At 43.3% G+C, this 24414-nt stretch overlaps 2 protein-coding genes across 2 annotated transcripts in view; both read left to right on the forward strand.

Moving 5' to 3' along the window:
• The window catches only part of arhgap46a (Rho GTPase activating protein 46a), a gene marked incomplete at its 5' end in the record, with an annotated part of 50816 nt that extends 46102 nt beyond the window's left edge, over nt 1-4714 (forward strand). The window contains 4 exons of the mRNA XM_080846659.1: nt 1521-1720; nt 2446-2537; nt 2926-3095; nt 3335-4714. Of these exons, the coding sequence (XP_080702785.1) occupies nt 1521-1720; nt 2446-2537; nt 2926-3095; nt 3335-3529 (657 nt within the window). The 3' untranslated portion in view covers nt 3530-4714. The remainder of the gene's footprint in view (nt 1-1520; nt 1721-2445; nt 2538-2925; nt 3096-3334) is intronic.
• An 870-nt stretch (nt 4715-5584) lies between these two features.
• Nucleotides 5585-24194, forward strand: LOC308371587 (PHD finger protein 20-like). The gene is made up of 19 exons (XM_080846546.1): nt 5585-5630; nt 7977-8074; nt 9240-9462; nt 9851-9935; nt 10082-10158; nt 10281-10791; nt 11007-11114; nt 11245-11433; nt 12203-12253; nt 12371-12640; nt 12920-13189; nt 14109-14204; nt 15146-15304; nt 15767-15948; nt 16527-16626; nt 17034-17229; nt 19943-20315; nt 21861-22074; nt 22856-24194. The coding sequence occupies exons 2-19, from the start codon at nt 7992-7994 to the stop codon at nt 22996-22998; spliced, it is 3330 nt and encodes a 1109-aa protein (XP_080702672.1). The 5' UTR covers nt 5585-5630; nt 7977-7991; the 3' UTR covers nt 22999-24194.
• The last annotated feature ends 220 nt before the right edge of the window (nt 24195-24414 follow it).

Here is a 24414-nt window from a genome sequence, read left to right on the forward strand (position 1 = left end):
TGAGTGACACACCTGCAGGATGGGGGGGGGGGGTGGCAGTATGTGATAAAGTCTCACGCTTTAGGAAAGACAGCTGCCAGTTTTAAACAGATGTTTGTATGATGTCATAGCAGATTAAGGGCTCCATATGTCTTCATTCCTGAGGTGTCTACACTTGGCCTTGTCTAAAGGCCGATATATGCTCTGTTTTAGACGTAACGCGTAAGCACGTAAGATACACAACCCCCCCTTGCGCTGTAAAATACCCCCCCTTACGTGGTTAAGTGCGTCGGCCAAAATTCCTGACTATGCGACTAAAACACTACGGCCCTACATAGCTCGCAAAGACTGTGATTGGGTGGCTACCACAGCCTTTCACAGAGGCTCTCGTTTCCGGGTTAATAGCATACTACAGTCTTTTTTTTAGACCCAGACATTTTTTTTAATCATGAATACCCTGCAGACCGTCTCACAAGCTTTTTCTTATGGATTATGAACAAACACAACAGAAGAGGTCCGAAGACATGAACTCCTTTACAAACCCTCTTTAAACACTTATAAGGACGCTCAAATTACCGCAAATTTATGGAGAGAATATCCCATTCTCACCCGCGATTGTTTGGAGAGAATGTGCTAATTCATGAACGAATTCTCATATTCATTTTCCACCACTTGTGAGTCATGGTGATAACATTCATTGAGTTCATATTGACGTGAATCAATCAATTGCACCCGCGAGTTTGATAGAATGAGCCCGGTCTGCTCATATACAAAGGTTAACATTAACGTGGGCTTAACTGATGGCCAGGCAGCCAGCACCATTGTATTTACAAGCATTGACAACATATGAGATTCTCTCGTCGTTTACCTCTCATCTTTGAATAATCTAACTCATAAACACATCGTTTTAAAGCCTGTCGCAGTCATTAAAAGATGTGTCAATAAACTAACTTTTGCGTCATGTGATCTGTCTTTTTCGCCACTGGTACTGAATTGCCAACCATTGTATTTTGTGTAACACATGTATTTTTAGTTTTTTTCCTTTGTCCGGCTGCAATAAATACGCTTACTTCACTCAAAATAAAGCTACAGTTCTAGCGTCAATTTGCGTTGCAACACGCACAATCCTAGGGAACCTTAAGGAACCGTAAATCAAAACTTGTCTAAAACAAGTCCCTTGTGTAAATTACGTGCTTACGGCTCTGCGTCTAAAACGACCCTAAATTGGCCTGAACTCATAGTGTGTCGTCTGAGATGATAATTAGTCATTGGATCGGTTTGGTGTTTACAAAGCAAAGCAAGCAAACATATACTATATACAACTTGGGACAGAGTTAGGGACAAAGAGGAGAGGTCACACAGTATAACTAAGGTGGAAAGGGACATACTGAGGGAGAAAAGAAGAGAGAGATGAAGAGAGACTAAACAAAAGGACTGAATGAGAGAGGGGTACAGAGAAAGAATAAAACATTTCAAAAATGGAGAGAAAAGGATGAGGACAAAGAGAAGACATGATCCTCACTGCCTATCTCTGGTCTCAGGGCCAGCGTAAGCCCACTCTGGAGGAGGTGGACCACAGCCGACGGGCCATCATCACGCCCTCGCTGTTCGGCAGCTCGCTGGAGGAGGTCATGGAGCGCCAGAGCGAGCTCTTCCCCGACCGCAAGCTGCCCTGGGTGCAGGTGCAGCTCTCCCAGTACGTGCTGGCCCTCGGAGGGGCTCAGACCGAGGGCATCTTCAGGTGAACAAACACAGACGAAGCACACACACACACACACACACACACACACTCATTCTGGTTGACACTGAGGGGGTTGAGAGGAAGAAGGTACTCTGTATTGTAGAAGCCCCTCATAGTTGAAAATGTCATCTAAAGCAACTTTGGGATTATGTGATGAGGCAAGTTTTAGAGTCAACACAAACCTGGGGGTTAAGTTTTGGAGAACTGTGTGCTGTGAATAAAACACCAAGTTAGAAGACGCATCTAAAAGATGCATAGCATCACATTGGCCTGTGGCTATTGTGGAAGATAAGGGAGAGTGACTCAGCCTAGACACATTTTATATCAGACTGCCAGTAGACTAGGATGCATTTTGCGGAGCGAATCTTCGCCGACTATTCAGTTTACTTCAGGGGTCATGGCTGGGCATGCCCGGGCATGTCCTGGAGTTGGGTCACTTTTCTCACCGCTGCTATCAGCAAAATGCACTCTGACAGGGTCTTTTATTCACTTTTGTTGAGATTTATTTTTCCAGACACTAGTTCCTCTCCAGTTTCCACTGCTCTCTCCAGAGTGTAATGTACTTTGAAAGGGCCGTAACAGTACAGCGAGTCCTCATAACAGCAGATAAAAACGCCGCAGCGGGACGCAGAGTACTGCAGCACTGTTGTGTGTGAATGCCCAGCGCCCTCTAGTGTCAGTGATTGGTGATGCAGTGTTGTAAAGCAGTGCCTCGTGTTCTGCAGGGTCCCTGGGGACATTGATGAGGTGAACGCACTCAAACTGCAGGTGGACCAGTGGAGAATTCCAGAGAACCTCTCGGATCCCAATGTTCCTGGTGAGTGTGTTTGCATACGTGTGTGTGTGTGTGTGTGTGTGTGTGTGTGTGTCTGTGTGTCGTTGTCTTGATCGTGTTTTATTATGCCTGTGCTGCTGTGACAAAAAAATAAGTCAGCCGTACTTCATTATTATAAGTCTTATCAGAGACCAACATAGAATTGAAATACACATGGATACAGGTTAAATGAACTGATTAAAACATGGTGAAAAAAACACTTAAGAATGTGTGCTTGATCTTGATAGTACACCTATGCAAGTGTTATGTTAAGACTGTGTGTGTGTGTGTGTGTGTGTGTGTGTGTGTGTGTGTGTGTGTGTGTGTGTGTGTGTGTGTGTGTGTGTGTGTGTGTGTGTGTGTGTGTGTGTGTGTGTGTGTGTGTGAACAGCCTCTCTGATGAAGCTGTGGTATCGTGAACTGGAGGAACCTCTCATCCCCATGAACTTCTATAAGCAGTGTGTGAATAACTGCGATGACCCTGTGGCAGCCGTCGGTGTGGTGCACTCACTGCCCGACCTCAACAGACTTGTGCTCTGCTACTTCATCCACTTCCTGCAGGTGAGACAGACAGACAGACAGACACGCACACTAACATACATACAAACATACACACACACTTACATACATACAAACACATCCATACACACACCTTTATACATTCTACATTTACTCCCTGTCTTGAGTGCACACGAAACACATGCACATTTGCTGTCACGCTTTTCAGTCCCTTCTCACGCACTTTGTCAGATCGTCACCATACACACACACACGTTCTAATTGACAGCCTCTCCCTACAGGTGTTTGCGCAGCCTGCTAATGTGTCTGTGACTAAGATGGACGTGAATAACCTGGCCATGGTCATGGCCCCCAACTGCCTGCGCTGCCAGTCTGACGACCCCCGCATCATCTTCGAGAACACGCGCAAGGAGATGTCATTCCTGCGCATGCTCATCGTGCACCTGGACACCACCTTCATTGAGGGCATCGTGTAGATCATATACACACAACCTCTGACACACACACACACACACACACACACACACACACTGCTTTACTGACACCAGATCCCCATACCAAACAGTATAAATATATACACACTCACACACACACACACACACATATATATATTTACATACATATATATATTTTTACAAGTGCATGATGAACACTGTGTCCATTCTCTTTACTGAATAAGTCTGTTTGGACATCGAAGAAGAAACATCAGAAACGTACTAAAAAAAAAAGAATACTGATACAGAATAATTTATTTCAACAAATACAATGACAAGTGGCTGTAAAAATAATCTTTGTTTCTGGACAATGTTTTGGCCTAAAGCAGGTCTTTCTGCATTTCTATGCGATGGTTTCAGGAGGTGGGGGAAAAAAATATTTGTATTATGTACACTTTAAATACAATGGTAATCGTTATCGTCAGGGATTAAATGCTATGTTTCTTCCCACCATTTATTCATTTTTTCGTTGTTATGTAAAGATCTGTCAGTGCTTATTGTGTTCTGTTGTAAAAAGCGGATTTTTATGTGAACAGTGCAACAGCAGCTTTTAATGAAACAGGCCAGGGGCCGTGATGATCAAATCAAATACTGGAAGCAATAAGATTTTGCAATAAACTACTGCTTTTAGGAATCTCCGAAGAAGGGACTTATTAAATACTTTACAGTCCTTGATGGTTCTACTTATTCATTCTGATCGCTGGGGATGTCTTCAAAATTAAGTGTTCTTATCTGTTATGGTCATTTTTAGTAGTCCTCCACAGATTTCAGTCGACATTTTTGGACAAACCGTACATTTTATTGTACTATCGTGTGGATATGACTGAAACAACTATGCCCATAAATGTGCACAATATTTCTTTGTGCTAGTGATTTTTGTGACATTTGAGCTCATTGTAAACTGTTCTTTATTTCTGAGAGGTAGTCTGTGTGTATTGACTATGGGAAGCACACAAAGAATGTTGATGACTGGTATAGCTATACGTAGCTTTTGTAATATAAAAATCCCTTGTAAATAGTTCACACACTCGTTTTTAATAACCCAAAAGCAGGCGTCTTTTCACGCTTTTTTGGGGGGGGGGACAAACATGAAAATGATGTTCTTGTTGTGATGTAAATGTTTCTGTGAGATATGTTATGAGACTGCTTGTTTGAAATCAGTATTGATCCACCTTACCAATATGTGTGTTTGCATTATTTGTTGACTTGTGGAATGGTTGTTCGAAAATAATAAAATAACACAAACCTTCGAGAAGTCTCTGGTGTTTAAGGGCTTTGACTGCCCTCTCCTGGACAAACAAACCCATTTAGAAAGTAAACCCTTTCTTTCTTCATCACATCTTTAGTTCATTACCACGAAGAATGAAAACTGAGTAGCCTACTGTTCGACTGTTCAGCCATCTTCCAGAAGGCTTTTTAATGTTTATAACTCATAATTTGGCAGTAATGAGTATATATGCCATATTAGACTGCAGCACCAATTAAGATTACAGAAGTATGTTTTGAATATGAAATGATAAATTCAATATTTAGTTTTTCTTAATGAATTTGTATCATTATTTGACAGACAGCTATAGGTTATTCTAGGCAATTACCTAAAGATATCGTTTTACATTAAGCCCTAGGGTACAATGGCTAGAGATGTGGACTATGTTGCCATTTTAACGCTGTGGCCCTGTTAGAGTGTAGGAAACTAATGATGTCAAGTGCGCTAGACAGCAAAAGCATTCCAAAAAACGGCAAGCTTATTGCAAGATGTCTAAAATTGCGTGGGAACCTATAACAGCAGTTTCCGTTTAAACTGAGTAATTTCCTTATGTTTGTTTTATTGTTTCTGACTTAATACGCATTACTTTTTAGCAAACTTGACATTTTTACAGCCAAACCAGGTGAAATGAAAAGGGTTTATTTGTGCGCGTGCGCAAATGAACGCAGCTCTGATCACCACACCACACCGGTAGTGTGGTTCGAATAAAGTGGGCAAGAAAACTGCGTGTGTGCTTAAGGAAACGCGGTTGTGTTCCGCATATCAAAAGAAGACAGCATTGCCCACATCACGTTTGGAGGCGAATACAACTGCAAGGTAATAAATAGCTGCATGCATATTTTTCGCTGTCTACATTTTACGCAGCACGAAGAAACCATGGGTCCTCATTGTTATGATTGGGTTCACCGCTCCTCTGCTAGCATCTATCTATCATTTCTAACAATCACTTTCTATCCATCATTCCTTAAGACTAGATGTCATTTTGTTTTTCGCTGACGTTTGCATTTGGGGAAAAGGCCTAGTAGCATGTGTTTCTCTGGCGAGTTGGTTGCTTCTTTTGCATGCTTCTTGTGAATGTCGTCGTGGTTCCAGACAACCAATGCCGTGGTTCCAGACAACTTGGCCTGCAGGTCCCCCAAAATCCGGGTCAGTTCGGACAAGTTGGACTCTGCATTCTCCTGTACCGTGTGACTGCAGACCAGCAGCATTTTGAGAGCCAGCCAACATAACCCTTAAGATGTCTAACGTTAGGCTCTGGCGGATCCGTATATGTCATGTAGCTAAATCGCTGAAAACAACAAAGGGTTCCCCATGTACACAAAATAATATTTAACCTACTTAACACCGAATACACTTAACATCACCCATTTTCATCACATCACAACATCTTTAGCGATAGGGCTAGTTAAGGGATCAGTGTTCTGAGTTTTTCGTTGCTATAGTAAGCATTGTACCACTACCATGCCACGCCGGATGCTATGCGTGATAGAAGAAATAATGTCTTGTTTTATCCCGTGGACTGAATCGACAAAAATATATTTAGGATAGTATGGGCTATTTGCTATTTCCATTGCGATTCGTATTCAGGCGTAATTTGATTGTGTTTCACAAACGGAGTCAATAGATAGCTTGGTTTAGGTCAGACATATCCCACCCATGCGCACATAGACGAACTCGTCTCGCCCTCCTTGCAGTTCATAAACAAAAGTGATCCTAGTTGCGCGCCATTTGCGTCACTAGCTATCACGCTTTCGTTATTACGAACTCATGGAAGCATAGTGATACATTTATTACAATATCATGAATATCATATATTTGTATCCACTTATTTTTTAGATATTCGTGTCAGGGAAGCTTGCTTTTTGGTCGGTTGCATAATAGACAGTCTCCGTTAGAGCAATTTCGCCATTGTTTCCTACTGGGGGTGGGCGAAGTGGAGTTACCCTTGCTGTAAAACACGTGGTTGTCCGGTGTTTTTTCTACCAAGGGCCAGCTTGCCCTACAATAAATCAACTAAAGGTGAGTTTTTGTGGTGAAGACAGCGTGGATAAAACAAAGCAATCGCCAGTTATAGTAGGCTCTTATGGTTTCATTGTTGTCTTAACATTTTCAGCCGTTAAACAGACTTCTGTTTCTCCTTTGTTCTTCCTGATTTTATCCATCCTTGCTCATGTCAGATTGGAACCTTGTGCACATACCGTCAGGAGCTTATGTTACATAATAGACTACCGGTAGGGTCATGAAATGGAAATGTACATGTATTGCTTTTGTATTAAATATACGTGCTATTGAGTGGAGTTCAATAGGTTTGATTATCTGTTTTGGATTTCTGAGTGGATTGCATCTTTATGCACCGCGAATGTTTTTGGATTCGGCACTGGGCTTACTCTGAGCTCCAGCACTGTCCGGCTACTATGCTTAAAACAGTAAAGCGAGAGTAGCAGTCAGTCATTTAGCCGGCCACCACCCACACATTCTGAGAAGCGAGCGCAATGGCCTCGTTTCTGGTGAGCTACCTGTAGGGTAATTGGTTTAATCGCCTTACTAGGCAAGAAATGATCACGTAAGATGTCATGCACCTCAGCTGGCTTCAAATTTGTTAATACGAGGTTAACAGCGTTGTTGTGGACCATGTGTTCGGCTATCAGACATGACACAGCCGTTGCACTGTCATGATAGTCCACTTTTTTGGATAGAACCGGTAACTCAACTTGAATAGCTCTGATGTTGATGTTTTAATCAACATCACAGCGAACGTCCCCCGCCTCTCTTCGCAAGGGTACTGTTAACATGTCGAGTTTTGTCAATATCGGATGCAGTGTATTGTAACCTGGACATCGTGGTATCCTGACCGTGTTTTAAGGCAACCTCAGTTACTGGAGGTTTATATATTTGGGTCCCGTATTCACAAAGCGTCTTAAGGTTAAAATAAAACTTTTAGCTAGAAACATTAAGTGCGACATTGCAGTAGTCTTAGGGGTAAGATATTAAGGGGTAAAAGGCTTTGTGAAAACGGGCCCAGATTTGATTTACTGCTGTTCTGCTGTACTACGTGCACAGTGCAATGGAAGGTGCCAGTTGTGGGAAACGACTTCCCTGGCATCCGTGTTTGCTGGAGCTGTGTTGCCTGGGTAACAGTCTCCTTGACTCCCCTGCATATAGGTGGAGGAGAGCAGCATGAACAAAACGCCCCCCAACAGAAGAGGCATCACCTTTGAGGTGGGAGCTCAGCTGGAGGCTAGGGACAGCCTAAAGAACTGGTGAGTCTTCCAGTAGCTAAACCTACCTATCTCTCTGGAGCAGTTCAGGATTCCATTTTTGAAATGCTACACTGAAATTTTTAAAGTGGGTGGGTGGGGGGCAACTACGTGAGCCTATGCCCATCACCTGCCATGCTAGTGTGTCACAGGGCAAGCCATTTAGAAGATGGCAAAAAGGCTGTGATTCATCGCCGAGTCATCCTCATACATACATAACTATGTTAGAATTTGTGTTGGAGGTTTGAAATACCACATCAGAAAAATCAGTCAGTCGGGATTACGCGGCGTTCACTGAGTTTCCATTTAATACGTTTGAGTTTGTGCCATCATGCCTGACCAGATGGTTCACCGAAGCATTGTGTGAATGAGGTGTACCTACCTTCATAAACAGTCTAGATTGGACCTGGACTTGATCTTGCTCTGATTTCCTAAATTCTCACCAGATTCTGGCCAGCTCTGATCTAAACCCAAAAAAAGTTTGGAAATGTTATTTCAGACGATTATTCCTCCCCTTTAAAGCAGCAATACGGAGTTCTGTTCCAAAACTAGTATGCTAACTACTTAAAAGGCATGCTAAAACCTTGCAAACCCCACCAACAGCCCAGCTGACACTGATAGAACCCTGCGAACACGCTCGCTGGTGTCTCTTGGCAGTTTAGCTGGCAAAGTCATGCGTGAGAAAGCTTTTCTTCCATTTTATGCAGGGTGTACCAACCCTTTATACAAAAACACAGAGCATATCCTGGAAGGCTAGTGGGGAAGACACAGGTGTTTATCTGTCCTTCACATGACCATATGCTATAAAAAATAATTTGAGTATGGTACCAAAACTAGTTGCCTATAAATATAAATATCTCAAAAAGTGTCAAATTGTTGCAAAGTGTTACTTTGATAATACCAATTTGTGTTATATTTTATATCGGTGGAAAGCCTGATTAGTCACCTTTACAACGAGGTGCAACATGTAAGGATCGTGCATTCATGGAATGAGCAACACTGCTAACAGTGTGGGTAGCTGCCCAATTTTTTTTGGCCAAAATCCCCTGCAATATTCTTCTGGTGGTATTCCCTATCAACCGAAATAGCGTTTCCAAACTTTTTTTGCATTCTAGGTATGGCGTTCAGAGCCCCAAATAGCATCTATCTCCTTATGTCCCTCTGGCAGGTACTCTGCTAACATTGAGAAGATTGACTACGACGATGAGAAGGTTCTGATTCACTACCGGCAGTGGAGCCACCGCTATGACGAGTGGTTCGAGTGGGCCAGCCCGTACCTGCGGCCGGTGGAGCGCATCCAGCTGAGGCGGGAGGGACTGCAGGACGAAGGCCCCACCCTTGTGAGAGCCAAACCCAATCAGCTTCCCTCCTCTCATACCATTTGTTTAGAGGCAGGTGTTTTTTCTCCATATTGTATTCTTTCCCCACATAAATGGAGAAGAGCACCCTGCCTCTCAGGAATCCTGTGTTCTCGGTAAAGCAAGGTTCAAGACAATAATAATAATAATAAACGGTGTTATATGACAGATGTGAAAGTATGATCATGTACGTTTTATTCTCTGTTTTTAAATCAGACACGTAACCAATTTTGTCTGAAAACAGGATTCACCCTTTGGGAATGACTTTCATAAATGTATTACTACTGTCATTGTTGAGACCCTGTGTGACAGCTTTGTGTAACATTGTGGTTGTGGTTTAATGGTCACCAGTAGCAGGATATAGGTGCACAAACCTTGACTAGTTCTACGATCTAATACTGGGCTGTTTTGATTTTTCCAGGGCTTTCGTGTGAATGACAAAGTGTTGGCCAGTTGGTCAGATTGTCGTTTCTACCCTGCAACTGTCTTGGCTGTCAACAAAGATGGTGTGTGTGTGTGTGTGGTTATTTAAAAAAAAAAACTGCAGTATATTACAAGATTAACTATATTTGCATTTTTTTTTTCTTTTTTTAATTTTAAAATTATGGTTAAATGCAGTTTCATAATTATTCTTAAAATCTATATCCCTTAGCATCCTACACTGTAAGATTTTATGACAACGTTGTACAGACAGTGAAAGGAATCCACGTCAAGCCCTTCATCCCATCAGTAAGTTGCACAATAGTGTCTGCTCAGCTACCCTTTGTAGATATGATGTGTGTGTTGTATGGGAACGGTGTTCTGTAGTGTTTTTATTTAGAGTTTCTTCTCTTTTTTTCTCCCGAAAAAAGGGTAGATACAAGGGGAAACCACGGGTGATGGACAGAAACCGAGACAGGTCAGTAGACGGAAAGACCCAGAATGGGAGGGAGAGGAAGCCCCCGGAGAACAGGGCCCCGAAGGGGAAGAAGAACAGACCCAGCTCATCTGATCAGGATGGAGAGAGCAATACAGACGAGGAGGAGGAGGAGGACGAGGAGCAGCAGGAGGAAGGACCCCACGCACACTGGCACCAAGAAGAGCGGGAGGAAGACATGTGTGACGGGGTACAGCTCTCCTCCATAGCTCTGAGGGACGAGGAGAAGCCACAGATGGAAATGGAGAAGGAGAGCAGTGAGGGCAAAACTGGCTTACCTATTGGAAATGAAGACATGAAGATCAACAGAGAGACGGACCAGGAGGTGCCAGACCAGAAGACTGACTCAGTTGAGGCGTCCAGTCATGGAGGAGACATTAGAGATGGAGGAATGGAGCTGAAGGAAGAGGGACACCACGAGAAGACAAGAGAACAAGGGACGGAAGGTGAGTGTATCAGAGCATACACACACACACACACACACACACACACAGAGACACACACACAGGAGATGCTGCTACTGTATATCAGGCATTAGGGCCTATAGAAAGTACATGGCAGTTAAATAATGCTAGTCAGCTATACTGTCAGTGCACAACAATATGATCAGTACATGTAGGTGTTTCCCATCATATCTGAAGCTAGTGTCTGTGCTTCTTAGAATCATGGTCAGGGAAGGAGGATGGGAATGTGTCTGTGCTTAGGAAGAGGAGAGTGTCCGTGGAACAAGCTTCCCCCTCGAAAAAAAGCAAAGCTGACAACCATTCAGGTATGTTCTTAATTCCTTTCAATCAGTGTCTTTTTCCCAACCAATGAGTATAATTTCTCAATTTTGAAGGTCAGCCTTTGATGACTGCATGTCATTGTAACATGCGCTCTACTTTGTGTTTATTTTCTAGAACATGGTCTACACAATGGAATTACTCCCCATACTGAGACGTCCAATCCAAATATAATCGCACCAGTGTCTGTGTCACCCATAGTGGCCTCCGCTCAGCTGTCCAATAACACAGAGGTTCAGAAGGCCGAGGGCCAGTCAGAAGTGGCCACACCGCCTGTGACAGCCCATGTTGTCCCACCTGTTAAACGTATGTCACATAAAAAAATGTATACTGGCCACGTGCTGAATTGCACATGGTTAATCACAGATGAAAAATGCAGGTTCAGGAAATGCTCCCTAATATTTTTTGAGTCGACCATCTGAATCTGTTAGTTAGCGCAAGACGTTGTGTGTGCCGCTTATTCATTGGGGGACAACAACGTGCAAGGTCTTTTACTTTCTGGACCCAAAATGCTGTACCTGTGGGAAACATAATCAAGAACTGGTCTAGGATTAGTTACTCACCCTTTCATTTAAGGGTGTAAAGTGAGAGAGATTTGTGAGAAACCTGATTAAAGAATGGACAAAATGTGCAGCAGTCCCCTCTGCTGGTTGAAGAGTGTAACAACAATTGTTATTTTATGCTGACCGAGAGTCCTCGTGGAATTTGTGTTTAACCTACTTTGTGATTATGCAATAGCTCTTTTGAAGTTGAATGTATCTATTTGTTTTATGAACTATTCTATGCACTATATGCACTGTACTGATTGTGAATATCATGCCCATCAAACGGTCATATCTGTATATTGGAAACCTAAACAGCTGTAAAAATCTGGCAGCCTATAAAACCCCCACAAATTAGATTTAAAATCAGGTGCCATCCACATAGTTTGGATGCCCAGTGAAAAGATTGTGGAATATAATAACAGTTCTTGTTTTTTAATTAAGAATATCTGTTTGTGTAATTATTGATTGTCGTTATCTGATGAAGGCATGTCTTTTTACTGACTTGGTGTCTTTGTTTTTCTCTCTCACAGCTATAAGGAAGCAGGGCTTCCACAATCCCAACAGATTTAGCAGAGAGCCATGTGAGTACATCCCTGTTTAAAGCCCCCATCTGTGCTGTGCAAGGACGAGGAAGAAATGAAGTGGTTTAGTGCTCTTTCTTATTCTCGACCCGTCTTTCTGTCTGTCTGCTTTCTCAGTGTACAGGGTGGTGAAGAACCAGCCGCCCCCTGTTCTCTCCATCAACCTGGACCACAACGCCTTTAAGTGCAGCGCGCCGGGCTGCACCAAGTCCTTCCGGAAGGCCAAGCTGCTGCACTACCACATGAAGTACTACCACGGTGAGGAGAAGCCCCTGGAGGGCGAGCTCAGCCCCAGCACGGGGGGCCCCAAGCCGTCCGGGGAGAAGCAGGTGGCCCCCGCCCCGCGGGACAGCCCCAAAAGGAGGCGCACCATCTCTGCATCAATGCGTGAGTACCAGGAGACATCTTTGCAGGCATGTGAAGGCATGAAAAAGGATGCTAAAGACACATGCAGATCTACACACACACACACTCACACACACACACACACCCCTTAGGATTTGAATAGTATACCATGAAAAGCTGCTGGCTTCCTCAATGATGAATGAATAGTATTGATATCATCAGAAGCGGAAGGGTAGAAAGTGTGAATGGTGAAGGTCTATGTTACATGACTGTGTGTGTGTGTGTGTGTGTGTGCGTGTGCTTGTGTGTGTGTGTATGTAGACTCTTGTCAGCACAGTCCCAGTCGGCCCCCCACATCTCCCAGATCAGATGCCAAGGCTGGGGTGCTGCTGGGGGAGAAAAGACGCACATCAGCGCCCCCTACTGTGGACATTCAGCTCCAGCTGCAGCAGCAGCAGCAGCAGCAGCAGCAGCAGCAGCATCATCATCATCAGAGGCCTTCACTGAAGGAGAAGAGCAAGGAGAACCAGCTGGAGAGGAATGCCCACACCAACTTGGACCGAGACAGGGACAGGAGCCCTATAGACATAGGTAGATGTGTGTGTGTGTGTATGTATGGGGGGGCGGGGTGTGTGTTTATGCGAATTAATGGTTCAGTATCTATGCGAATTAATGGTTCAGTATCTAAGATAAAAGTATAATCAGTAATTCTACCTGATAACACTTAATATAATATTTTGTATCTTTTAGCAAGCTTTTATCGAGTTTCAAAATGACTACCTTCCTTGAGAATCACTGGACAATCCTTTAAAGGCACCCAGTGCATCTTTATAGGCTTGAGACTCGAAAAATAAACATTCAATTTCTAGTCTTTTTTACACGTAGTAAGTTTCAATAACTCCATACCATTACATATCGACATTCAAGGAGCAAAGATGAGACGTCGTTGTGTGGTGAGAACTGATAGAAAATCGTACACAACGACAATCGCCGGTGGGGAGAGGCCATTTTTCCATTGACTGGAATCCTGCTTTATTTATTGGTGGCACCAATAAATAAAGATTTGGGGAAAAAATGGTGGCGATTTTTGTTGTTGTTTACGATTTTCTATCAATCGTTCTCAATAGTTCTCACCACACAACGACGTCTCATCTTTGCTCCTTGAATGTCGTTATGTAATGGTATGGAGTTATTGAAACTTACTACGTGTACAAAAGACTAGAAATTGAATGTTTATTTTTAAGCCTCGAAAGTTGCACTGGGTGCCTTTTAAAGACACAGAAGTAAAACTATATAAAACCTAAAATTGCTACTCCGACTTCTATAGCAGAAGCTGAGTAGCATGGCTCTGTCTTTTTATATAGAATAGTTGTAGAAAGTTCTGCTCTCCTGAGTTGTGCTAGACTTTATCCATTTGACAGACTGGCATCATCAAACCAAAGAACAATCATTTCATCTTGTGGAGATCTGAACTCTTCTAATCCCTGAAAAAAAACATTACTCTGAGCAGTATGCCTTAAGGATCGAGAGAAGACGAAAGACAAGAAACCCAAGGATTTCCTCCGCATTAAACTGAAGAAGAAGAAAAAGAAGAAGTCAAAGTCTGGTAAGAAAACAAGAAAGCTGCCTGGTACAAACGGCCTAGGGCCAGATTCACAGTCGGCACTGCAGCTATTTTTGGCTCTGAGTCTCAGCCATAGCATCTTTTTGTTTCCTGTCTGATACAGTTTCTCTGACTACTGGGGACGGTAGTCTAGGGACTGTAGCAACTGCAGATTTACAGCTTAAAACTCAACTTTCCCACAAAGACTGCTATTTTGTATAAAACGCAGGGGTAGTGGTAGAGAGAGCGAGATGCAAGGATGATGCTCAAGTTGTTTTCAAGGCCTGATTAAAAAAACATTCTGCAGGGACTACGCTAAGCTCTATGCTTCATATTTACAAAAAGGTTTTCAGTCAGTGTTTAGTTTTCAGTTGGACATTGCAGATATACACAGTTCACATTCTTCTCTCGTTATCATGGAGACACTTTGGAGAGTGATGTTTTCTTTTATTGAAGATATTGCAAATCCACGGCTATCATCTAAGTCAATGCACCATTACACAACAACTACCTTGACTTGATTTCAACTATCTTGAAATAACGGACAATTTAGAGATGGTTTGCAAAGGATGCTATGTTTTCAAGAGTTTGCCTTACCATACCTTGACCTGGGCTTAGTTACATACTGGTGTTCAGAAATGCCTTGAGCTGTTTGTGATCTGTGGGCATTGGTGTTCGGCGTGGGTTGACCAGGAGTCAGGCAGCCCTAGCAGGACTGCACTCCTCCCCTCCCCTCCCCTCCCCTGGGTGGATTTCAGAAGCGCTGCACCCATACCTCTTTACGCCTCATTGGGCTGCTGAGGGTTTTGTTTGTTTTCGCTGAATGTCATGGTTGCAAAAATATGAACTCTCTGATTTTGCGTTCTCGTAGTTTAATGAGTAATTTGTTGCTTTGCGTCTGCTTTCTCCCCCCCCCCTTCCACTCGCCCCGCTTTTGTGGCCAGAATACAGAGGTAGTGAGGAGAATATTGACATCTCAGTATTCCAGCATCACTTCTCCAAATTGGGTTTCCCCCACAAATTCCCCCCCTCACTCAATCACAAGCCTGAGGCCTACGGCAGCAGGCCAGGACACTTCCACACACAGCCACGTCATGTAGATGGTGGGTACCTGAGTTTGCGTGTGTGTTTGTGTGTGTGCTTGTGTGTGTGCCTTTGTATTACTGACATCTTTCTCTTTCCAGGCTTGCCATCATTCAGACATAGACCTGTTCTCAAACATCACTGCCCTTAAAGTTTTGACAAAACTAAGACTGGTGATGGACCACAGCTGTCTCTCAATGAGATAAGACAAACATGGCATGATATTCACGAGAACTGGTCTTGTCTCCATGGTGTTGGGCCCTAGCTTCCTCACAGCGTCCTGTGCGTTTCTCCCCGTTTAGCTTTCCATTTGTGTACGAGTCGTCATGAGTGCAAGGTCGTGAGCTAGACTAGACCCTTAGACACGAGGTCCCATTGCCATGCTCTTAGATTCCAACCTTTGGTTTGTGATTAGTCAGTTAGTCAGTCAGTCATGACTGGTCAAAGTGATTTTGGTCTCCTCCAATCTCTGCTCTCTATAGATGAGGACTACGCGACCGATTGGTCCACGGACAGCTGCGGGTGGAGCGAGGAAGAGGTGGAGGCGCATTGTGGCGTCACAGACCCCTTCCTGAGTGACGACTCCACGGTAACAGGAACACGAGGCTCGGAGATTGTGCGCTGCGTGTGTGAGGCGGAGGAGGACAATGATTTCATGATCCAGGTGAAGACCGAAAGAGTTTCACTACTTTCACAACATCTAACTGTTAATTCATCCCACCCTTCAAGTCCTTTAATGGCTGTGTCCTTATAGTTGAAATTAATAATAACTTTGCCTAGAGTAGATCGTAAAGTCAGGTCCAGGCATTTCCAGAAGATTTATGTGATGTTACTGACCCAGGCCAGCCACCATGGTTGTCCAGGCTTTAATTAGTATCATGAAGTGTTCTGAACTCTGTTCTATACTCACTGTACTGAAGCTGAACCCACTTGTCTGTTCTTGTAATGAGCTATGTGTGTTTGTAAATCAGTATGTGTTGTACTGTACTAATGGTGACGTTCCGTTCTGACGTACCAAGTGATGGTAATAAGGCCCTATGTTATTTATTTATATATTTGTGTGTTTATGTATATGATGATACGACTAGTACCCCTGCATTTTTTCTGTAAGTATGCCGGCAAGGGAAGTGTCTGTGTGCGTGTGCGTGTGCGTGTGTGTGTGCGTCTGTGTGTCTGTGCACTTACGTTTATGGGAAACTGATGCCTTCTCTTCTTCTCCATCATTCCCCCTTCACTGCCCAGTGTGAGGAGTGTCTGTGCTGGCAGCATGGCACCTGCATGGGCCTCCTGGAGGACAACGTCCCAGAGAAATACACCTGCTATATCTGCAGAGACCCCCCAGGTGAGGCACTCCATGAGAAGGCACTCCCAGGCCAGGCTCAACAGCACACAACAGGCTTCTCCCTGCACAGACTGATGGAGAAATCCAGGCTTTGCAGAGGCTTAATCTACAACTAAGCCGGTTTCATATTAATCCGCCTTGAGTTACATATTAGAGGGAATTACACTTTGCAGTTTCTCACTATGGATAATGTTCAAAACATATTGTATTCTTCTGTGTTCGTGGCCTTCACAAATCACTAACTGGGATTACATGGTAGTTTTTGAGGGTTTTTTAAAATTTGTATTATTGGTTTGTTTTTAGGTAAACTGGAGGTTGTCTTTATTTCTCTCGCCCTTTTGTTTTCTCTCTATCTATGTGTTTCCATTTAAACTTGTGTGTGTGTGTGTGTGTGTGTGTGTGTGCAGGCCAGAGGCAGAGCCTGCGGTACTGGTATGACCGCGAGTGGCTGAGCAGTGGCCACATGTACGGCCTGTCCTTTCTGAAGGAGAACTACTCGCACCAGAACGCCCGCAAGATCACCGCCACACACCAGCTCCTGGGAGATGTGCAGCAGGTGCTGGAGGTGCTCAACGGCCTGCAGCTCAAGATCAGCGTCCTACAGTGAGTACAGCGCCACCTGCTGGCCAATAGCACATGGAGACCCTGGCCAGTAAACACTCATCAAGCTGAAATCGCATGATGGCTGTTTCTGTAAACTCACTTCAGTGAACTCACTTCACAGAGGGTTATGCTAGCAACAACTACTCCTGACAGTAAAAAACGTCCTTGAACGTCAAGAGAGAGACCAGGACTGCCAAGCCCTGGGCCGTTGCTTTTAGACTGTGTTTTAGACTTTTTACAGTTACATACTATTTCAGACATTCAATCTCCAGCTATGCAGCCAGCTTTTATATGAGTACAAGAAACATGTTTCATTAGCAGACAAAGGGCGTTATTTGCCTAGGATGTTGGTATGTCTGTGTCATATTGCTACAGAAGTGTTCTCAATGTCCTTGAAAGGGGAACAGTATGTATGACTATCAGTACAAACAGGTGGTATGCTTCAGCAAAACAGGTTAAGCACTCAGATTAAAATGAAATAACAATGTCATCATTACATTTCTTTATTATACGGCTCTTCAGAATGTTCCAAAAAGTACCGTTGATTTGAATGGGCCATCCCTACGTCATAGGTCACATTATCTCCCTCTGGAACGAAATACTGTTTTCTGATTGGCTAATGGGGTGTACATTAAGTTCGTATAACCGGACACCTTGGACGTAGTTCCAGTAGAAACGTTAAATCGCCGTTCCATATCAATGCTCTTGAATGGTTACCATTGACAACCAACGTAACGTTTATTTTTTGACAGCTAGGATAATTTGAACCAAGATGGCGGCGTGTTGGGACAAGTTAGTGGGCAATGTTTTATGTCAATTAAGCTGTCTACACGACTTTTTATATGTCTAAATTGACTCGGTTAGTTGTTTATGTTCTACACGAATGTTGTAGAATATTGTAATTCTTAACTGAAAGTCTCTAATATTATTTGTAGGCGGCTGTTAGCGCTTAGAAAAAAAACCCATTGAAACAGATGGTAGCTCACGGCTAACTAGCCGGCTCGATTGTGAGCCTTCGACCAAAATTACTAAACTTGACCTCCCTGTTGCTCTGTCCAACTTCACCATCAACGGAAACGTGGAGTTCAACTGTAAATAGTAAAACCTTATGAACAATACCTGTGTCCGTGTGTCCGTTTACTTACAGAGGTGAGCTCATGAGTGTCACTTTGCAGCAACGCCCGGGGAAACTAAAGGTCCAGTTCCACGCACTACTTTCTCACTACTTTCTCTAACGGGAGCACTAGGCTTCAAATCAAGAATTCATCAGGTTATTATGCATATTACATTTCCTAAAGATAAAGGCAATTCTAAATAATAATAATAATAATAATAATAAAAACATTTTTGGATGTTGTAAACGGGAGATAAGCGGGATAACGGCCTCCGAGCTGTCCAGTTCTACGAAGTTAATGGACTTCTGCGGACCAACACCACTCCGCTCCGCGTCGTGGTGTTCTTTGCCCCGCAGCGTCCATTAACTTCGTAGAACTGGACAGCTCGTCGGCCGTTATCCCTTACTTAATTCCTGCTAACATACCGCTGCGAAAAGATAATGACCGCTGTCATTGGCAACGGGTTTTGTACTTCTAATTCACATCTTTCATATCATTCCGCCAGAAGTCCAGTCATTTTAACGCAACAGTAGACAGTAATTTGAAGTCAGCAAGTAATGGGTTGCTATGCAACACCTGAAACTTCAAAGTTCTATTTACTTGAAGAACTATTTATTTCTAAACGGGACTCATGAAACGGCAACTAAATCATTAAAAAGAGGTATGTTGGAGGAATGTCTTCTATCGTTTTTGGCAAGACGTCGGTCATCAAATAATTCCCTTCAGGACGAAACAACACCCTCCGCTGCGCGTCGGGGTGTTGTTTGCCCCGGCGGGAATTATTTTTGGAGAATGACCTCCGGACAATACATTATCCCTTACTTATCCGCTATTCAGACTATTTAAGATGTCATGTGTATTTATAGGTCAGTTTGAAAATGTAATGGGCTGTTTCACTTTGAAAATGCAAATAATTTGTTTCCCTCCGCGTACCCCCTACGTCCCTTTGGGTACCCCAGTTAGGGGAAACACTGCTTTAAGAGAAATGTTTATCTGTTTCCCCAAGAGACATTTCTAGGATGTTTTTTTGAGGGGTGAAAACTGCCCGTCAAGAAAACATTGCTGCATGTACAGTAGTACACTATACATTCCATAATGGACGGTAAATGTAACTGAATGAAACCTCATAAGTGCAAGTCTAGCATAGTTCTTAAATAGATAACAGACAAGCATTTGGTCACCAAAGGATTTCTAAACATAGGACCGATACAGTGACTTCAAGCCTCCTCACTATTTTTAATACTTTGCACACTTAAGACGATGATGAAGTGTTCTAAATATACTCTTCCTGAGACATGAGTTTCTATCTGTTTTTCCCCTCCTTCGCTCAGGACTGAGAAACCAATTAATCCAAACAAGCACGCTCTTGGTACTAGTCCTTTTACTCCTCTATGCCCTTACGCAGTTTATGTCTTCAGTAGCCTATCGTATGTGTGCTTCATGAGCCAAGTGTAATGTAAGGGTAGCTCTCTCATAGAAGGGTAGGATACTCCTGTTTCAGCAGGTTTGTACGGGTGTACAGATACAGTTTGATTTTTAGGGATTTAGGGATCTTTGATTTTAGACACTCAGCGATGCCGTCTGTCCCTCTCACACAGGAATCAGACCCACCCGGACCTCCATCTGTGGTGCCAGCCGTGGAGGCCAGCAGACAAGCCCATCAAGAAGGAGGAGCTGGGCTCAGACGATGGTTTGGCCAGCCTGGTTGCTAACGGAGGCCAGGGGAAAGAGGCACAGCACCGAGCTCAGTCGACCTCGTCTTCGTCGTCCATGTCATCTTCAGCCTCGTCGTCATCTTCGTCCCCGCTCCCCTCGCCATTCCAGGACGCCTTCATCTCGTACATCAGCAGCGAGCACTGCTACCAGAAGCCGCGGGCGCTGGTGGTGGAGAAGAGAGGCGGCTCCTACATGGATGGGGACCTGCACGCCTGTGACCCACAGAGACCCAGCGCCAAGCAGTATGCAGACCAGGCAAGTATGGACAGGGCATATACAGCCGCGGAAAAAATTAAGAGACCACTTCAAAATTATCAGTTTCTCTGGTTTTACTATTTATTGGTATGTGTTAAAGTAAAATGTACATCTTAGTTTTATTCTATAACCTACTGGCAACATTCCTACCAAATTTCAAATAAAAATATTGTCATTTAGATCATTTATTTGCAGAAAAATGACAATTGGTCAAAATAGCAAAAAAGATGCAGTGTCTTCAGATCTCGAATAATGCAAAGAAAACAAGCTCATATTCATTTTTAAACTACACAATACTAATGCTTTAACTTAGGAAGAGTTCAGAAATCAATATTTGGTGGAATAACCTTGATTTAAAATCACAACTTTCATGTGTCTTGGCATGCTCTCCACCAGTCTTTCACATTGCCGTTGGGTGACTTTATGCTACTCCTGGCGCAAGAATTCAAGCAGCTCGGCTTCTGTTCATGGCTTGTGACCATCCATCTTCCTCTTGATCACATTTCAGAGTTTTTTTTATGGGATTCAGGTCTCGAAATTGGGCTGGCCATGACAGGGTCCTGATCTGGTGATACTCCATCCACACCTTTACTGGCCTGGCTGTGTGGCATGGAGCATTGCCCTGCTGGAAAAAACACTTCTCAGAGTTGGGGAACATTGTCAGAGCAAAATGAAGCAAGTTTTTCTTCCGGGACAACGTTGTACTTTGCCTGGCTGAGGTTTGTAAAAGACCATAAGGATTGAACCAAAGCGGACTGGAGGGTCTCCTAGTTCGTCTTCTCTGATGAGTCCAATTTTCAGCTTTGCCCAACACATGGTCATCTGATGGTTAGACGGAGACCTGGAGAGGCCTACAAGCCACAGAGTCTTGCACCTACTGTGAAATTGGACTCATCAGAGAAGACCTGAATCCCATAAAAAAAAACTCTGAAATGTGATCAAGAGGAAGATGGATGGTCACAAGCCATGAAAAGAAGCCGAGCTGCTTGAATTCTTGCGCCAGGAGTAGCATAAAGTCACCCAACGGCAATGTGAAAGACTGGTGGAGAGCATGCCAAGACACATGAAAGTTGTGATTTTAAATCAAGGTTATTCCACCAAATATTGATTTCTGAACTCTTCCTAAGTTAAAGCATTAGTATTGTGTAGTTTAAAAATGAATATGAGCTTGTTTTCTTTGCATTATTCGAGATCTGAAGACACTGCATCTTTTTTGCTATTTTGACCAATTGTCATTTTTCTGCAAATAAATGATCTAAATGACAATATTTTTATTTGAAATTTGGTAGGAATGTTGCCAGTAGGTTATAGAATAAAACTAAAATGTACATTTTACTTTAACACATACCAATAAATAGTAAAACCAGAGAAACTGATAATTTTGAAGTGGTCTCTTAATTTTTTCCGCGGCTGTATATATACTCTTTACTACTGCGGCCTTCTGTAAAATGGACTTTTAAATGACATGACTTGAATGTAAGCTCTGCTTCTCCCTCTGTGGGTGTGTGCACATGTCGGTCTGTGTGTACATGTGTGCTGTTTTAGGAATCTGATTACATGCGGTGGAGTCCTGAGGTGAAGGTGAAAAAAGAGGAAGAGGAGGAGGAGGAGTACCCCAGCGTCCGCAGCACCACCGTCACCACCAGCCGTAGCAGCAGCGCCCAACAGCAGCAGTGGCAGGCCAACCTGCTGGACCACATCGAGTCTGTGCAGGACCAGGTGTGCCACCGCATGGACTTCATCGAGAGGGAACTGGACGGTGAGTCTGGCCAATTCTGTTCACATTTAGACTTTTACCTTGGATCATTCTCCTAAGGACACTTTACAGACTGGATTCGATAAAGCAAGTGTGTCAGTAAGTCAGGGTGTTGTAAGTAGGACCGTGATCATTCCATCAATCAAGACGTCAAATCCAGCAGTCACACTTGACATATTCAGAGGCACTCCCCTAGCAACCCCAAATCACAGGCAGACATGTTTCAGACTGATGGAGAACAGGCTTTTAAAGCCAGCCCTAAGTCGTATGGGAGGTGGATATCCAGTAAGCACAAGGCGTTTCACTATAGACAGCTCTTTGCTTGAGCGCTGCATTAGTACAGGTTGGGTTAACACTGCTGTCAGCTTGTAATTAAGGCCAGACAAAACACTGACAGAAGTCTTGCAAATCTTTAATTAGTCAGGCTTGGATGCAGTGAGCTCTGCTATGTTGTGCAGTATAAATCTGGGGTTGCTTACCTCTGCCTTCGAGTTATGTAGCTCATTTAGATCTGTACACTACCATGCACTCAATATGTGTGTGCTGTTATTTACTGTTAGTGGAGTTTTAGAGTGAGTGTCTGTGTAATTAAGGTCTGCAGGTCTAATGCCCTTGTTCTCAGTGCATCTCAACTGTGGTGGGTGTGTATTGATTATGCTCACAAATGTTTCCTGTATGTATTAATTGAAGAATTTCAATGTATTTGCACACACCTGTGCGTGCGTGCGTGTGTGTGTGTGTAAGAGTATATTTGTGCTTTAAACCCTGTTTTCCTCCCCTACAGTGCTGGAGAGCTGTCTGGACTACACAGGTGAGCTGGAGCCCCCGGAGCCTCTGACACGCCTCCCTCAGCTCAAGCACCGCATCAAAGAACTGCTCTCTGAGCTGGGCAAGGTGCAGCAGATCGCCCTCTCCTGCACAGCCTGAGGGCGCTAGAGAGCTGCACTGCCCAGCAGCCCGCCAGGGCGCACCAAAGAGGAAACCCAGGAAGAACTGAAATTAAAAAAGAGAAAAAAAAGTAACATTTGATTTAAAACGTTAAAAACTACCATAGTCCAATCTCATCTTTTACTGTTTCTTTACCTATGAGGCACTGATTGTAAAACAGCATGGACTGGTGGTGAAAGCCATGCCAAAGTCTACCCCAGTGTTTGTAGTGTAGAGCTCATGGTAGAAGGGGGTGGTTTTCGTTGGGTAATAAGTGTTCCCTGTGCTCTCTGCTGTAATGATGAGGAACTGCTAGAATGTTTGCCCCACCTACTACAAATTTGACATTCTCTACTCATATCCTTAAGAATGTGTTCAGAACTGCACCTTAATTGTGAAAAAAGATCATTCTGCAGTGCTGGCTGACAGGCTTCTTTAAAAGTCTCTTCTTAAAATATATATTTGAGCACTTATACCTATTTGCAGATGATTGACATGAGCCAAGTCTGAACTTTGGAGTTGACTGAGCTTTAAGAGAACCCATCTTGGGTCATCTTCAGATGTGTTATATTCACAGAAATTCCATCTCGATTGCATTACTAATTTATTGTAACTAATCACATTTGTGTGATCACATCACCAACTGTTCATCTTTATGGAGATGAATTTGGGGGTGATGAAATCAGCCATGTTCAGATTAAAGGTAGTCTCTGTAAAATGTGTTTCCTTGTTCTTTTCCTTTCTTTAAAAAAAAGCTGCGTTGGAAGCACTCAACAGAACTCTACCTGTTGGTCATTGTGTTTTTTCTGTTTGTTGGATCTGTTGTCCATTTCCATCTCTCTCTTTTTTTTTTTTTTGTAAATAATTTTGAAAGAATTGTATTTGTTCACTTTATTTATTGCTCTACCAATGCAAATGGATCGAATCCTTGACATTTAGTGTGCAGAATACCTGAATACCTGTTCACTGCAAAAGTGTAAGTGAAGACCCTACTCTATGGACTTGGCTCTAAAATGACCTATTGTCTATGAAAGTACTTGTCAATGAAAACTGAGAGTAGAGTTCTACTTCTGCCAGGACCTCTCCGTGGGGCAGATCAGATGCCTTGTGTTGTCTTGTTTAATGACTTAATTTCCTGTAAGGAATCAAGCTTAAACACAGGCCTTATTCTGTGAAACAACTAAATGAATGAAATCTGTGATTCTGCAGATCTTCAGTCTATGGAGCCTCTTTTTCAAAGGAAGGGAATGCAGGTTCCATGTAATCTTTCATTAATTGGTTGGACGAAAAAAATGTTTTGCGGCTCTTGTTAGGCAAACTACAGTGGGGCTTGTGAATAAATTCAAACTTCTGATCTGGATTTGTTTCTGTCTCTTTAAATGTCTGTAATGCAACTCTTTTGAAAGAATCGGGAGC

The sequence above is a fragment of the Sprattus sprattus genome (assembly GCF_963457725.1).
Source record: "Sprattus sprattus genome assembly, chromosome: 10".
NCBI lineage: Eukaryota > Metazoa > Chordata > Actinopteri > Clupeiformes > Clupeidae > Sprattus > Sprattus sprattus.